The 16,818-nt window shown below is 41.7% G+C and overlaps 1 protein-coding gene across 6 annotated transcripts in view; it reads left to right on the plus strand.

Annotated features, from left to right (window-relative positions):
- The window catches only part of LOC109852497 (echinoderm microtubule-associated protein-like 2), a 37,734-nt gene extending 30,142 nt beyond the window's left edge, over window positions 1–7,592 (plus strand). For all 6 annotated transcript variants that reach the window (XM_020423698.1, XM_020423695.1, XM_020423699.1 and 3 more), the window contains 10 exons: window positions 159–231; window positions 324–530; window positions 659–896; window positions 1,006–1,163; window positions 1,275–1,532; window positions 1,662–1,799; window positions 1,913–2,029; window positions 2,921–3,008; window positions 3,097–3,323; window positions 3,595–7,592. In XM_020423698.1, the coding sequence (XP_020279287.1) occupies window positions 159–231; window positions 324–530; window positions 659–896; window positions 1,006–1,163; window positions 1,275–1,532; window positions 1,662–1,799; window positions 1,913–2,029; window positions 2,921–3,008; window positions 3,097–3,323; window positions 3,595–3,720 (1,630 nt within the window). In that variant the 3' untranslated portion in view covers window positions 3,721–7,592. The remainder of the gene's footprint in view (window positions 1–158; window positions 232–323; window positions 531–658; window positions 897–1,005; window positions 1,164–1,274; window positions 1,533–1,661; window positions 1,800–1,912; window positions 2,030–2,920; window positions 3,009–3,096; window positions 3,324–3,594) is intronic.
- Window positions 7,593–16,818: the final 9,226 nt, after the last annotated feature.

Genomic DNA, 16,818 nt, shown 5'->3' on the forward strand with positions numbered 1-16,818 from the left:
CGCGCTGGCTCCGAATCGACGACTCATTGAGAGAAATATTATATTTCGCAATTTTCGCAAAATTCTTTTCCTATTCCAATTGCTTTTGAATTTGTTTTTTAAAATTGTAAAATTATGGAACAATCGCAACGCGTGACGCGTTCTTTCTCTCGTTGCAGCATAGCGATTCATCCCAACAAATTGATTGTCGCAACGGGACAAGTTTGCGGAACGGATCGTCGAGACGCTATGGTAAAAAAAAAATTGAAAATTTTTGTAACATATTCGCATTAAAGACGCAGCTGAACAACTTTCGTTAAATGCGAAATCTGTTTTGATTTCAGCCGCACATCCGTATATGGAATTCCGTGAGTCTGACGACTCTCAGCGTGATCGGCAACGGCGAATTCGACGGCTCGATTTGCTGCCTGTCGTTTTCCAAGGCCGACGGCGGGAATTATTTGTGCGCGATCGACGAGACGTCGGATCACAACATATCGATCTGGGACTGGCAGAAGAGCGATCGCGGCAGCAAAGTGACCGAGACAAAGGTAATAACGCGATCGGGAAAATTCTCTCGCGACACACATACACCGTGAATTCGTCGACACTTACATCCTGCCTCGTCCTGCACCGGAAACGGGCCATTTAACGGCCGATGAAACTCCGCTGATTACAGTGTTCCGTCGACACGGTGGTTTGCGCCGAGTGGCATCCGCTGGAACGGAACCAGATCGTCTCCTGCGGGAAAGGACACGTGTCCTTCTGGTCTCTGGACAACGGCGGCATGTTGTACAAGCGTATGGGCATCTTCGAGAGCAGAGACAAGCCCAGGTACGTCACTTGCGTCGCGTTCAATCAAAACGGCGACGTTCTCACCGGCGACAGCAACGGCACCGTCATCGTTTGGGCACGAGGTACGATCATCTAATTAAATAATTCGAATTTCCAGTTTCTTCTACTTTTATAATTTTTTTTTTTTTTTATGTTTTTTTTTGTATTTATTGTTTTATATTGTAATTTTAGGCACTAACACGATCGCGAGAGTGGTGAGAAATCTTCACGAGGGTTCGATTTTCTCCATATGCGTTCTCAAGAACGGCAACATCATCACCGGAGGCGGCAAAGACGGCAGAATTGTGTACTTCGACTCGTCGCTGAATCTAACTGGATCCGAGGCTCAGGCAAGTCGAACAAAAATCAAATCTTCCAAGAAGAAATGTATTCGCGCGACTTTTCAACTCAGATTATTGCTAACGTCAAGTTAGAAGTGAAGAGAGTTTTATTTTCAACAGATCGAAGATCATTTCGGAGGAATCAGAACGCTGTCGGAAGGAAGAGGCAGTCAGCTGTTGGTCGGCACCACGAGAAACTGCATTCTAGTTGGCGACATGGAGATGGGTTTCAATCCGGCCATGTTGGGCCACGCCGAGGAAGTTTGGGGACTCGCGGCTCATCCAACTTTGCCTCAATTCGCGACCGCAGGACACGACAGATTGTTGCAGATGTGGGACAGTCTGAGCCACACTGTGGTCTGGAGCAAAGACATTGGGGTACGTGGTTTATAAATCTCTCCCGGAAGGAAGAAAATAAACACGTTCGGGAAATTGACAAAATAAAGTTCAAATAAGTAAAAAATAAATTAATTAACTTGTGCAATTTTCTCTCGCGTTGTTCTTCAGGAACAAGCGCAGAGCATTGCGTTTTCACCGGACGGCAGTATCATAGTCGTCGGTTGCGTGTCCGGGAAATGGTTGGCGATTGATAGCGAGACGCGAGAATTGTACACGCATCACAGCGATGGCTCCGAACCTATTCAGGTATATAATTTGTTGCATATATTTAAAAACAAAATGTTTTGATATATTAATTTCTATTAAAAACTGTGATTTTTCACTTAATTACAACGGAATAAAACTCTGTCTTTTTTTAGGTGGTTCAATTTTCTCCCGACGGTTCTTTGCTCGCACTTGGCTCCAGAGATAATTATATTTATATTTATCAAGTGAACGATGATGCGACCAAGTATAGCCGAGTTGGAAGATGCATGGTAAGTATTTGTAACAAAAATTAATTAACAGCCGTCGTGCGAGATTATTCGTACTTCGTTTTCAGCATCATTTCTGGAATTCTTAGGCCAATTGATTTAAATCTGTTTGTGCCTCTACTTATCAGTGTAACAAAAGTAGAACATCCTTAAATCTACATATTCGCAATCCATCATGTTTAATTGTTTAAAACAATATTATTTTCTCGTTAAAAACATTTTCGCTACAAAGTACAATTGTTCAGATAGCGATCGAAGACTTGTAAATATACAACAAAACATTCTCCGTAATCCATTGACATATAAAAAATACGACGAAGTGTGTTAGCTTTGTCAGCAAGTTAATCTCGCAAATATTCGACGCAAAGAGTCTGACGATACTCATAAATACGATTCTTTTCCATTTCTAGCCAAAGCGGATTCGAAGGCACGGAGTAAGACTTGTGTTTCTCGGTCACTCGAAAAAGAAAAAAAAAACCAAAACCGTAAAACGAGACGTCGCGTTGCGTGCGAAATTGAAATCTTAAACGTATTTGAATTTCATGAGAAAAACAACAAATTATTACAAGAACGCAACACGATGTGTCTCCAATTTTATTCTCTCTCACGATCCTAGAAACGTATATTACATTTCATACAATTGCGTAGCTACTAAATCCGTATCTACTTATTTGGCACTTTACAGCACGCACGTTGAACACTGGCTTGCATATATAGTACCGCAATATATGATATAGACGAATAGAATTGTACGAGTACAATACAACACTGATTATTTAGTACTTTTTTTCATAAGCTAGCAGCAAAAAAAAAACGCAAGAACGCTCGCAACTACTTTATTTACATACACGATAACGCGCGCGCGTGTATATACGGACTTTATTTTTATTTTAGGGACATTCGAGTTTCATAACTCATCTGGACTGGTCTGTGGACGGTCAGTACCTGCGCAGCAACAGCGGAGACTACGAGCTGCTCTACTGTGAGTCAACACGTTACTTCGAGTAATTTTTTTTTGTCGAGCGTAATACGCGACATTTAATTTTTTTTTTTTTGTTATAAAATCGCAGGGAACCCCGGCGTGTGTCGTCAAATTCCGCAGGCCTCTCTGCTGAGAAACGTCGACTGGGCGACACACACCTGCGTGATATCGTTCGAGACGATAGGCATCTGGCCGGAGGGCGCGGACGGGACCGACGTGAACAATTGCACCCGAAGCGGCGACGGCAAACTCCTGTCCACCGGCGACGACTTCGGCAAGGTCAAACTCTTCTCTCATCCGGCGTGTCAGCCGAAGGTAACTTTTAAGCGCAATATTAAAAAGTGGGAAAGAAGAGGTAAAATAGAAAAACCGAGAGATTTTGATAAGAGAGAGGGTTCATATTGGAAGTTAAAATTCAACGTAAAAATTTATTGGCATCGTCTCAGCTGGCAGAGACGATGCCACGTATTTTTTCTGTCCGGAGCAAATACTATTAAAAAAAAAAAAAAACTGTCATAATATATATAACAAACATCTGTTTTACGTTGAGAAGTTACAGTTCTGTGTTTTTACTTTTTTATTGCAGTCATTATATCATTCCTACGGCGGTCACTCGAGCCACGTGACGAACGTCTCATTTCTCCAAGACGATTCCAGACTGGTGTCGACCGGCGGCGCCGATACAAGCGTTCTGCAGTGGATAGTGAATTAAAAATCCGAATTGTCCTGATTGAACGGATTCTCACAAGTGCACTTCACAAGATCGAGCTGAGGAAGGAAAAAGACTATTGTTTTTTCGCGTTGCGCTTGAACGCTGAAAAAGCGTTGTTTTACCGCACGATCTACTTAATTAAATCGCGACGAGCGTCGCACGGCTGCTATCCCCGAGAAAATCAAATCGAATGTGTCGAATTTCTCGAAAATATTGATCGTTTGCTGCGACCGGGCTCCGATTGCCAGGATTTCATTTGTTCGAATATTGTCGCACAGATCCCGTTTTTGTCCAGAAATATATCTCGTTTGTACAGAAAATTTCAGATCCAGACGATTGTCATTGATTTCGACTACACGTTGCACAAAGAACGGTATTGCACGTATCAACTTAAATATAAAAATTTTCTGTTATTGTTTTCATCAAATGCACAGGCATTTATTCGATATTTCAGAGTCGGAGTGAGAGGAATTGGTATCACACTTGTGTGTGTGTGTGTTTGTGTGTGTACACAAATTATTTTGGATCGTTATTTTTCAATACTCTTCAAAGAACTTTTTATTAGTGTCCACTAATTACTCTGACATTGTTGCGTTTTACATTAAATCAACTATATTTCCACTATTAATTAATTGTGACAATTCCGGTGATATTATCTTTGATAACAGAGCGACGCCTTTTTTTATTTCTTTTTTCATTGATAATTTTTTAATCGATCTTCAACGCCATTTCATCATTTTAGTATCATTATCGAAATTTGTCTCAAGTATAGTAGTTTCTGTTTTTTTTTGTGAGTATCCTTTTATTGCCTTTGTGTTTGCAGGGTAAAAAAAAAAACAATTTTCTGTACAAACGAGATCTGGATCAATCAAGCAATCTGCGCAACAGAGTTAATCTGGAAACAAAAAAATGAAATCCCGGCAAACGGGATTCTACCGTTCGCTGCGTATGATCTGACACTTAATCGCGACGAACACTACGAACGGCTCTCGTTCTTTAAAGATGACTCCACCTGTTTAAAGGTGCGATCAACTTTTTGACACGCCTTGATTTTCTTACAATTATTTTTTATCTACAGAACGCAGATGTTCGCAGAGTTCGAATAAGTTTTCGTACGTAAAAATGCAACTCGTTGCACTCGTGTTTTGTGTGCATGTGTGCGCAAGCAAATGGGTGCGCTTTCTTACTCCCAGAATTACATGCGATAGCACATACACCGATTCTTTCTTTGCACAGCCTTAAAAAAAAACACAAAAGTTAGCTTGTTGTCCCGTCGATCAATTTCTTTGACACAGTTGTCTCATGGAGCAGCGTGACTTTTTTTCTCAAGACTTCCGGACACATTCGCTATCCGGAATATCCCGAACTCGGAAGTTTCAACAACGACGTCTCATAACGACGACGTTTTGTTTTTCTTTTTCGTTTTGTTTCTTGATACACTGAAAATTGTGCTGTCTGATTTTTATATAAAAAAAAAAAGGTTTTCTTTTGTTTCGACATTTGACAATCGTGCGAGAAAGTCAAATGAGTGACAGAAAAAAAAAAAATGTCGGTCTTATTTTCCGTTTACAAAAAGCTCCACGATTGATCTTTAAACGTTGTTTTTTTATTTTGAAAATAATACGTAAATATGACGAATGTAAATGTGTGTCTTCTGTTTCGGCGAAAGTACGCATGCACGCGTGTGCGAAGTCGTGTGTTTAATTACTCAAGTGATTTAATTAATTTGGATTTTTCGAAATGCGAAGTTTTCTCTAATCACGTGTTTCGAAACAATGTTTTTTTTTTCTGAATTATCTATATGATTATAATTTACATATGTAAAATTATAATTACATATGAATTACGTACATCCTAATTGGAGATATAGAATTTATTTACAAGTGCTTCTGGCTGCGGGAAGTCTTGGTACTTCGTTTAGTCTTTGACAAGTTATTTTTCTTTCGCGCTTTATAGAAGAAGCTCTTTTCACGATAAAGCGAAAAATATTAAACGGCATTGAAGATTAATCGAAAAATGTCAATCAAGAAATGAAAAAAGAAGTCGCTATTGTGTCAGAGAGATAATATTACTGGAATTATCGCAATTAACGGTGGAAATGTTGTTGATTTCCAATCTAAAACGTAACAATGCAACAGCGTTGCTGATCGATTGATAATCGAATCTTTGAAAACTATTGAAAAATGTGATTTTTCCTCGATAATTTAGGTCCAGTATTGTACCAATTCCTCTTTCTTCTTCGCTGAAATATTGAATAAGTGCCTGTGCGTTTGTTTGTATTAAGATCGAATTGATGAAAATTGCCTCTCGAAGAATTTTGTATTCGTCAATTCGTGAGAGAAAAAAATTCACACGACATTCTTGCACGCGCGCATACTTGCAAGAGTATATACGCGCAATATTCTCGCGAAAACATCGCGTCAATTGTGAAACGAATCCGTACGAGATACGCTTTATCGCGTATCTCGGAAAGAGTTCTCGCTTCTTCGAAGAATTATACGTGTGAAAGTAACTCTCGTCGTGAACGAAGGACCAAGGCTAGAAGCACCTTATCAAGTAACGAGATAGTTTGTCAAAACGGATGTTCGCACATCCGACAGTTTTTTATTGCGATTTCTGCACAACTTGTAATTCTGTGTGTACGTGTGCATATAAATTAAAAACGAGTAACAATTTAAACTTTTTATCAATTATTTATTTTATTCAAATTTAAATATTAATTAAAAATTTTAATTAAAGATTAAATTTGTTCAAAATAAAATTGTTGAAAGTTAAATTAGAATTAGAACGTTTGATTAATTTATGTGCGCACTTCTACTGCGATTTATTTATTTTCAAGTGAGACCAATCGATGAGATATGTTAACGCGAAAAAAAAAAAAATGCCCGATAAACGCGAAAAGAGGTGCCGCGAACGACTCTCACAGTGCCGTAATATGCCGTCCAGTAGGAAAGTACGTAGCGTAATTCGACGACAAGTGTGCTTTCGACATGACGCAGGAATCACCGTGACGAATTGACGGGAAAATACCTACGATTGCGATAGGAATGCGATGACGAGGGAATGCAGCAGAGAAGATGAGAGAAATACTTACGTCTCTGCGTTCACGAAAAATGAATCGCACAGGAGAGAGGGGAGAGATGATTAAGTTCCCGAACACAAAAACTGCGACGCTATTCATTTTTCGTCGGTGTACAATCGGAAGCAGTAACATTCCAACGTACGAAAGTTGCGAGTTTCAACATTTCCTTGTCGTTCGAACAATTAAATTTTCTTTCGGAGGCAAATTTAAAAGATCATTATTATTATTATCTCAATGTCCTTGACCAATTAACACGTTGACTGCCGTGCAAACTTTCTTCGATTGCGTCGCGATTAATTAACTTCTCTATTTGTCGCTTTTATTATTGTCTAAAAGCAACTTCGGTTCAAAGCTCGGCTTTTTGGTCGCGGTGGACGGGATGACAGTCTCGACCCGCTAATAACCGAAGTGTTAAAAATAGACGCAACTTCACGTAGTATATTGAGACATCGCTGCTTCCGAGTGTAGACTCCGGGGAAGTTGTGTGACGTTTTTCCTTTGCCGTTTCACGTGAACTTCTTCTCCCTTTTGCCCCCCCCCTCCCCTTTTGGCACGAAGTATTTTACCAAAGTCTAAAACGGAGCAAGGATCACACTTTATTTTCACTCATCATCGTCAACGTGTAAGATATATATCGATATATATTTTATTTATGTCACGATAAGGAAACAAGCGTACATGTATGCGTGCGTAATGTGTATTTCTGTATTATGTACCTTCAATAGATAATAAATCTCTCGTTCTCATGGATAACGTGGATCATAGATCACGTGGATCTAATAATAAATCATTACACGGTAGCACACAAAGTAATGAACGCGTCACGTTTTTCGACTGGATTTATTTGTTTCAATTTTTATCTTGTCGATGATTTTAACACTAAAGTAATTTTTATTTATTAAAAAAAACAAAAAAAAAAACGGATATTATTAAAACACTTTTCAAGGCTGGTGCGTAGATTTATTCACGGAAAACTTGAATAATAGCTTTGACTCTTGAGTTCTCTTCGTACACAAATACAATGTCACGCCACTAATAAATTTATAATATTTTTTTATATTTGTATATGACACCGAAGAAGACCCGATTCAAAGGTCGCAACGCTTCTATCATCGATAACACTGAGTTTTTATATCGATAAATCTACGCATCGAGTTCGGCCTTGTTTCAATATCTGTTTATTTATTTTTTTTTTTTTTTTTTTTTTTATAAAGTGTCAGATTCACTTGTTAATTCTGATTTGCATCAGCATGAGGCGAGCGTCTCGCGGAACGTGAACAGCCGAGGATTTTCGAGTCTCTAGGTCGTGAAGCGTTTTAACGATCATTTCCTGGCGCGACACACGTCGGGAGAGACGGCGCCGAATTAAATCGAAAGCGGTGAAAGTGCGGGAGACATATCCGGAGGAGGGAGGATCAATTAATATATACCGTGATCCTCCCCTTTCCTCTTGAACTCAAGGTCGCAAAAGAGGGGGCCTCCCAAAAGAAACGCGAGGAGGTCAAGGTTGCGTGGGAATGAAATCGTGTCCCAGGACGCGCAGCGACTTTTCCCATTCGATTGCCTCGCGACGAAGAAAGAGCCGCCTCAGTCGGGCTCTTTTCGCGTCGAGCACTTCCTTCCGGCTGAGTACGCGCTTCCCAGGAACGTGACTTCCTTCCGACATGGAATTTTCGAGACGCGCACGGTGACCGATAATCGCTTCGCTCGCTTTCCACGGCCTACAGACAGAGATTCGTGATGACCAAGACAACGCGCCGCGCGTTGTAACAATATTTTGAGAATTTAAATTATTGCGCTTCAATAAGTAGACGATATAAAACTCGAAAAAAATATTTAATACAAAAAATAAATAAAGTAGCCATCAAGTTGAAACGTTTATTCAATACAGGCTGCGTTCCAAAATTCACTGTCAGTGCGTGAAAACGAACACGTGAACTATAGACTTAATAAACGGGAAGCGTAACTTAAGTAGCACAATTGACGATTTACCTAAACTAAACGCGCCACGTTCGCGATATTAAGTTAATTTATCGATTCTTTAAAACCTCGCGACAGTTGGTCGCAAAAATTCACGAGAAACTTACGTGTTGGCGCAACCATAAACGATCGAGGTCGCTTGCACGTGACGTCGGTCGACATTTCTTACGCGATTGTGGGAATAAATTTTCAACATCGACGCGAGCGAGCTCGGAACGTCTCTTCCCAAGGTACAGGCTTTCACGTGGTTTATACTTCGCTCTTCGAAGGGGCCCCGAAGTCACTTTCGAAAATAACTTCGTTTACGAGAGAGAACGACACGGGATCGACTTCTCGTTTGCTTTATAAATAATCCCGCTTTGTTCGTCGACACGTGTGCTGCCAACAGGCCATGAATGAACGTAAACTCGTATTGCGCTCCTTTCGTTCGCCGCCCGCCGCCGTCGCCGCGCCGCCGGTGTGCGTTTTCATTGCCGTTCACTTTTACATATTCGACGAATCCGAGACACGGTTCGATCAATTGCGCGTTAATTAATCATTTGTGCGAGCGAGAGACGTGTAAAAGACGCGTATAAAAAAAACTTTTATAGAAATATAACTTTTATAGAACAATTGCAAGTCCTAAATGGCGCGATAAATAGTTCTCTCTCTCTCTCTTTTTGTATGATTTCTTGTTTGTTTTTCTCATTATGTAACTTTATTGTATTATTAGCTTTTTTCTTTTTTTTTTATTTCTATTTTATTTTATATTTTTTTGTTTTGTAAATCTTTTTCTTTTTTTATGCTGTTACTTATGGCTATTAGCTCTTTAGTTAAGCTGATGTCTTTACAAAGTACGTTGCTGCGCTTAAGGAGATATCCCGGAGCGCTTAATAAATGACGCTTTCTCTTTCTCTCCCTCTCTCTCTCTCTCTTAATTGTAAGCTATTAAAAAAAAATAAAAGATTTTAAATCAATGCTGCAATAATCAACCTCAATGCAAATCGCAACGTTAATTTTGTAAGGTGTTTCTTGCGGTTTTGTGGAGAAGAGGAGGGGGGGGGATATGATTAACAGATTCCGTGGCCAAGATTCATTATACCAATAGAGGTTATTTATTTTTCGATCTCTCGAAGCGAAACGAGATTGCGCCCGCTAAAAAATGACAATGTCGCCGCGCTTCTCGAACTTAATTCGATCGACGAGACGGTTGTCTCGAAACAACAACAATGGATTGGCCGTCTCGCCGAACGGTTAAGCACTTCTGGAGCCGCTTGTTCGTATCATCGATCACGCTTAATTGTATCCAACGTTCGTATCGCCCTATCGTACACGCTGATACGTCGCGCGCGTCTATCGATCGAAATCCGAGTGACGTAGAGTCACTCGGGCGGGAAAAAGGGATAAAGAGGGGAGAACGTCTTCTCCGAGGAAATATGTATCGAATCGGCCATTAATCTGCGCGATCGCTTGTTCCAATTTAGAGACGCGAGAGATTAATCGAGAGAAAAGCGACGAAAAAAATCTCGCGTCGAACGTTTTTTTACGCGAGAGTTCGACGACGCTCGGGACGCGCGTGATAAATAAAATAATTGCTAATAAATTCGTCCGATTTATTAGCAATCTTTCATCTCCCTCGTTATCTCAAGTAGAATTCGCGCGACTGTATAAAATGTAATTATTTTATATCGAAATTCACATACGTCGCAGATGATGATTTTAACACGCGTCGGATGTGTCGAACACTCTCGCGTGTTGTCGAGCGACAGAACGAAGGATCGCAACGCCCCACAGAATCAGAGCAGAAAACGCGGTGAACATCTTGCAAAACCGAACGAAAGTGCGGCGCGCGTACCAAAGACAATTCTATCGTTTCGTCAATGTTTCCCGGCTCGGTGCTCGTGACACGGATAGCTCCAGAAAAATTAGGAAACACTTGATCTATTACTTTCGAGCGTGATATTTCTTGTCTTAATCTCTCTCTCTCTTTCTCTCTCTCTCTCACTCACTCACTCACCGAACGATATTTTCAACTTGCGCTGTTGCGCAAGTTTCATGGATCAAATAAAATATTTAAATTGCATATTAAGATTGTAAATCGGTAAAGAGTGAGATATATATATATATATATTTTTGCGATATATCCGGGGAACAGCATGATTAAATTCGCATTAGAGCGCGCCTTTCCTCAATTCGTTTTACCGAGATCGAGACGGTTAATCGGGCGCTCAGACCGACAAAAATGGCTCCGCGGTCGGTTTAGTAGTCGGAAAGAAAAGCAGCCGTTTCCCACGACGAGGAGTCGATTACGTCGAACCCGCTCGAGCTTTAAAGCAACTCTCATTCTCGCCCCGTGTGCGCGCGTGTGTGTTTGCACACTCGCGCGAGTCTGAAGTCGCGTTCACAACGAAAAATCTTCAGCCGCTTCCTCGACTCCTCAACGTTAGCGAGAAGACGTGCGCGCTACTTGAAGAATCGAATCAAAAAGTCATTTCTTTTTATTCTCAAGACCGAGAGAATTCCTCTTTGAAAAAAAGACTGTTTAAGAGATTTATTTTTAATACAAATAGAAATGTTTTTTTTTACGAGACGCGCGGACTCGCAACTTTATCGGCGCGAGCATTACGCTCAAAGAACGAGCCGAACGCAATCTGCTCAGGGAAAGTGCTGTCCTACTTGCGCGTCTATCGCCGTCGTCGTCGTCGTCGTCGTCGTCGCGCGGACAGACGGTCGCTCTATGGTGCGCTAACGCGCTCGCTATAGCATACGAGTGCAACGCACCACCACAACTCTGTGAGCTGCTCGGTCACCGTCACGAACAAACGCACCTATACGAAGCACTCGTTCGGGAACGCCTTTATGTGATCGAGCGTGTAACGCAGCGCGGCGTGTCGCAAGGTTTCATGAATGAATCTCGTGCGTCTCGTATAACGTAACTAAAGCAAAGTGTCACGTGACACAGAGAAAAGTGGAAAAACAACACGTGATTAAAATCACGTGACTTTACTTTGGTCACGTGACTAAGTCACGTGACTTTATTTTAGTCACGTTTTTAAAGACACATGTATGCCATCTGTATGCCATCTGTTAGCAAGCATACGAACATGCATACATTTTGGTCGCACGACGACAATAATGATGTTTCTGAAAACGTGAATTTCACACTTCGAAACTTTATCGTCGCTCTTGTCCAAATCAGAAGCACAAACAAAAAACCGCAAATTTTTTTTTTTTAATGTTTTGTTCTGAAGTGATTGAGACTAAAACTGAAATTGAGATCTGTTGAGTCGTTCTTGAGATATTGAGTTCCATGAAAATCTCGATCGCATAAATTTCGCGTACCTCTTGATCGGCACGTCCGCGCAACCGCTCGTCGGCGATGAAGAATTGCGCGAAAAGTGTATGCGGAAGTCACATGAACATTGTAATAACTGTGTAAATGCGTGCAACAAAGACCGAATGGTGTCCCGACACCGCGCAAGAGAACGTCTCGGAAGTTTTTTGTTCGATTCTCTCATTACGTGGATTTGCGACGGATCGGAGCAAACGCGCGCGGGATTATCGCTGCTGTAATCACGAGGGATTATATATATATATATATATATGTATACGAGTCGGGTTTTAAATCTGTGGTAACTCGTGCTCCGCGGCGCAAAATATTTTTTATGAATAATTGCACGAGTAAGTTCGCCGAGTGTAATGATCGCGCGTACGTCAGCCTCGGGGTTCGCGTTCAAGCTTAATTTTCAACTGCGCAACGCACCGCGGGAACACTCTCGCTTTCCCGAGCAACCGGTTTTTTTTTTTTTTTTTTACTATATTCCGGGAAAATCCGCGCGCGCAAAACAAGAGAAGTTTTGAATGTGGGAAACCGCAGTGGTAGAAAAAATCCCCGGACGCGTCAATTAGTCAAATAGTGACGATCGATATTATTTGTTTTAGCTTTTGAGCGTGAAAATATCCAGAACTTGTGACACACGTCACTACAGAAAATTTCTTAGACTAAGTATTTAATTATTACAGCGTAATTTTTCTCAAAACTGGAAAATAAAGCAAACAATATCGATTTGAAAATACTTACGTTGTTGTTGCTGCTTCATTAATTATCTTCTAATTAAATTAAACATTTCAAGAGAGCACGTAAATAAACACGGAACGAGTCAAATATGAAATCGCATCTCATTACGCAGCGAGTCTTGCGCACGTTGAGAGAATTTGCTCGTTAAAAAGAGACATAATGACTCATTTGTATTAATTAAGTATCAGTTTTTAACGTGTATCATTAAAACGTTTGATGACGGCCGCGAATACCGCGATGCGCGCGTATCGAATGCCTGCACGAAACGATAATAAAACTTTTAACATGCTCGTCTTCCTTTGTCATAAAAGTTGCTGCACATATCATCGCGTGTGCGCGCAGTCGTTTTGCAGCGCGCGACGGCGCGCATAATTATTCGAAACGCGCGGGACGAAATCGGTGCGCGGTAATTAAGCAGCTTCTTTCTACGTTGCAGACAAATTATAATTGTACGAAAAGCTCGCGATAATTGCAGAACGACAACGATGAAACGTTCAAGTTTCGCGTGCGAAATCGTCTCGAATCTCGTGTCTCTCGTCACTTGACACTTTCTTAAAGACACCGTTTGTGGTTGACGCAATTGCGTCACTTTTTTTGTTTACGAAAATTCGAGGAAAACGAGTCATTGTTGTTACAAGAGTCGAGAGGCAATTAGACCGCGCGCTTTAATTGCGGATAATTAAATGCGTCACTTTTGCAATGACAAATAAATGTTCCACGAAATATATTGTCTACGTCTATGTTTGTATCGCCGTATTTTTTTTTTTTTTTAACGAGTCCAATCAGACTTGAAAAAAGTCCATTTCACACAAAGGGTTGGTCTATTTTTTTCTGTGAGCTACGCAAATAACCCCTTTACTCGTTGCTCGGCGATCTTCAACGGTGCGAACGAAGGGGTTTGCTGAGCCAATTAGAGGAAAGCTCGTGTGTGTCGCGAGGGTAAATATAAATTCCATGAGAGAGAGAGAGAGAGAGAGAGAGAGAAAGAGAGAAAGAAAGAGAGAGAAGCGCGTCGCGCAACCACCAGCGCACGGTAGCGCAGGCAACGCCCTTAAAAGCGGAGCGAAAACGATCGCGATGGCGAAGAGGGGTCTTCTCGCGACGGCAAGAGGTAAGGGAGCGGACAGGCGTAAAAATGGAGTAAAAAGAAGAGGGATACTCTACTGGCTTCAAATCAAGGACCAGACGAACCGGTCTACCCCATCCGCGCGGGATGCATTTTTTTCGCCTCCTTTTTTCCCTCTGAGCGTATCCTTCCTTTTTCTCTCCCGCCCCCTGACTCCCCTGCTCGTCGCGCTCGTTCCTTCGGCCCACCTTTTTTATCTACCGGATCCTCGCAGGTGTCCGAAGAGAGCAAGAGCTGCCCAAAGTCGCGGCTCCTTCGGACCCGGATTCGAGACCCCCGCGTTGTTATCCCGAAGAAGGATGGAGAGAGAGATGGACACAGAGGGGAGCAAGAAGGGAAGAGGATCAGCAGCGAGGACGGTCCAATTTTGCAAATGATTCGCCAAGACTTGCCTTTTCAGGGGACGCGATATGACTTGATGATTGATCGAAAAAATATCGACATTTTTTTTCCAGATGTGTGTACGCGTGTGTTTGTCAGAAATAAACTCCTCGACGTTTAAATTACGCAAGTAATTAAAGTGGTAAACTAAACGAGAGATATTGTAATTAATTTTGAAAATAACACACGAGTCGTCCGTTTGCGAAGCATGAAATAAAAATCTTCCGGCCCGATCTCTCATTATTAACATTACACACACACACATCCTGTGAATTATACGCGTTTACAATAGAATTATCGGCAGTCACCCAAGAGAAACTCAATTTTCTTAATAACACCTGCCGACCATTCCGTTTCGAATGTCCGTGCCCGCTTAAAAAGGACAATTTCCCGATCGTGAGACTCTTGCGGAGAGCAGCGCTCTCTCCGTCTTCTTCCTTTTGCGAATCTGCGCTACGTGCGCTCAGGTGATCGAACTCCGTCAAGGGTCGCGCGAGGATCTTCAAGGAGAAGGAAGAGAGTGGAACGCCTCTTTCATGAGCGCTTTTTGCTCTGAAGGACCGCCTCTCGTGCAAACTTTTTATCCCTCTCTCATGACTCGGTAATTTAAATTTTCGGAGCCGTCTCATGAGAGAAGGAAAAAGAAAGAGCAAGGAGGAAAAAGAAAGAGAGAGAGAGAGAGAGAAAGAGAGACTTTGCAGCGAATGAGACGCACGCGCGCGTCTTTTTCTTCGTTATGCGACACGCTCTTCGGAATTGCGCTCGTCTCTCCGCCGTCCCGATCGCGGGCCGAAATCTACTTCGGAAACGCTCGCCCGAAGGAAATCGCAACGACGACGTTCGAAGGTCTTACGAGAGGAATACTTAAGGAAGGTGCATTGTTGCACGACTCGATTCGAATGCAAAGCTGCGGGTTTAAAAGGCGAAGCAAATTTATTCTATTCGCGAACAAGAGACAGACACGCACGCAGACTATCCCAGAATTGTCATTTTAAAACGAACGATATTAGCCTCAACGATAGTCTTCTTTGTGTCTATTTGGAGACTTTGTTGTGTGTGTGTTTTTTTTGTCGATTAAAACGTTATTGAAACGACATTCGGACAAATTGCCAAACATTGTTTATTTTTAATGTTTATTTTTTTTGACTTTATTTTTTCACACAGTTCTTTGTGACTCTGAATTTTCCTCTCGCCTTCCGAACACGCAACTACGATCGATCGCCCACGACCTTTTGACAATCGGTCGTCTCTGTGATCGTTTATTATCAACAAACACGCGGAAGCCGCTTCCGGTCGTCTCGTAACGCGTTTCCTTTCGCTCGACGTTATTATTCGAGATGTAGTCGCGTCTCGATCTATCCAAAGCGGCGATTTTTTTTCCTCCCCGCACGGAAAAGGCGGAAACGGAGAAACGCAGACACGGCGACATTCTTTATAACGACGTTAACAACCGCGCGCATCAACGCATCGTAATGCGCGTCTCGTCGATATCCGATGCCGAACGCTTGCGATGGCGTAACCACGCACATGTGCAAATACTTATTGTTTCTTTGAAACCAACCATCGCGTGAACGAACAACAAATAAGTAGGTGTCCAGAAGAAGAGAGATCTTGAAAAAAAAAAAATAAAACAAAACACGAAGATAAATTTCTTTTTAGCGCGCCGAATTAATTAATCTCAATTTGAAAAAAAAAATAGTCTCGCGCTTAAACTACATTAGAGAGCTCGTCAAAAACGACGGATAATAAATTTGAATGTAAAAACTACATACATTCGATTCCAGTTGTTCCAAAGCGTCAAGTAGACGCTGCGAAATATTTTAATTTTTGCTTCGTTTTTCCAAACCGCACTCGTATAAGACGCTAAAGGTTGACATAGTCTTTTTATCAACAAATTTGCATAAATGATAGACGAGCATTTGTTCATATCGTCGCGATGATACTCCGTTTGTTCGCGTCTTATCGCAAAGTAATTTTCACCTTCACCGAAGTTGAACTACTTCTATTTTTTGCAAGTTTCGATAAAATACACAGACACGGAGTCGAAACTAAAAACAAATAAATAAGTATATACACATGTGTTTTCTGTTTCAGCGTATGACTGATTAGATAATAGTCGCGCGACGCAAAGAGACGATAAAAAATTGTAATAGTTTCCCGCTCTGTTAGAAAAAAAACAAAAAAGAAAAAAATTCTCTCGTCTGCGCGCGTTGTGGAGAGAACCTTGGCGCGGCCTGTACACCTGTTGCGTTTAATGGACTTTCACCCAGTTTTCAGAGGCTTGGTGTAACGAGAAATTGCCGCGTGTAATCTAAAGCATGAACGCAAATTGTCGGGTAGACGGTCGCGATGAAGCCACACACGCGCGTACAAACCGAGCGTGTCTCTCGCTCGCGCGGTGCGTAACTGCGTAATACGTGCGTGCGCGCGCCGAGAAAATCGCCGGGTGAACCGCCTTTATCTTTGCCTCGC

Source organism: Pseudomyrmex gracilis, unplaced genomic scaffold (assembly GCF_002006095.1).
Source record: "Pseudomyrmex gracilis isolate BER0280 unplaced genomic scaffold, ASM200609v1 scaffold_30, whole genome shotgun sequence".
NCBI classification, from domain to species: domain Eukaryota; kingdom Metazoa; phylum Arthropoda; class Insecta; order Hymenoptera; family Formicidae; genus Pseudomyrmex; species Pseudomyrmex gracilis.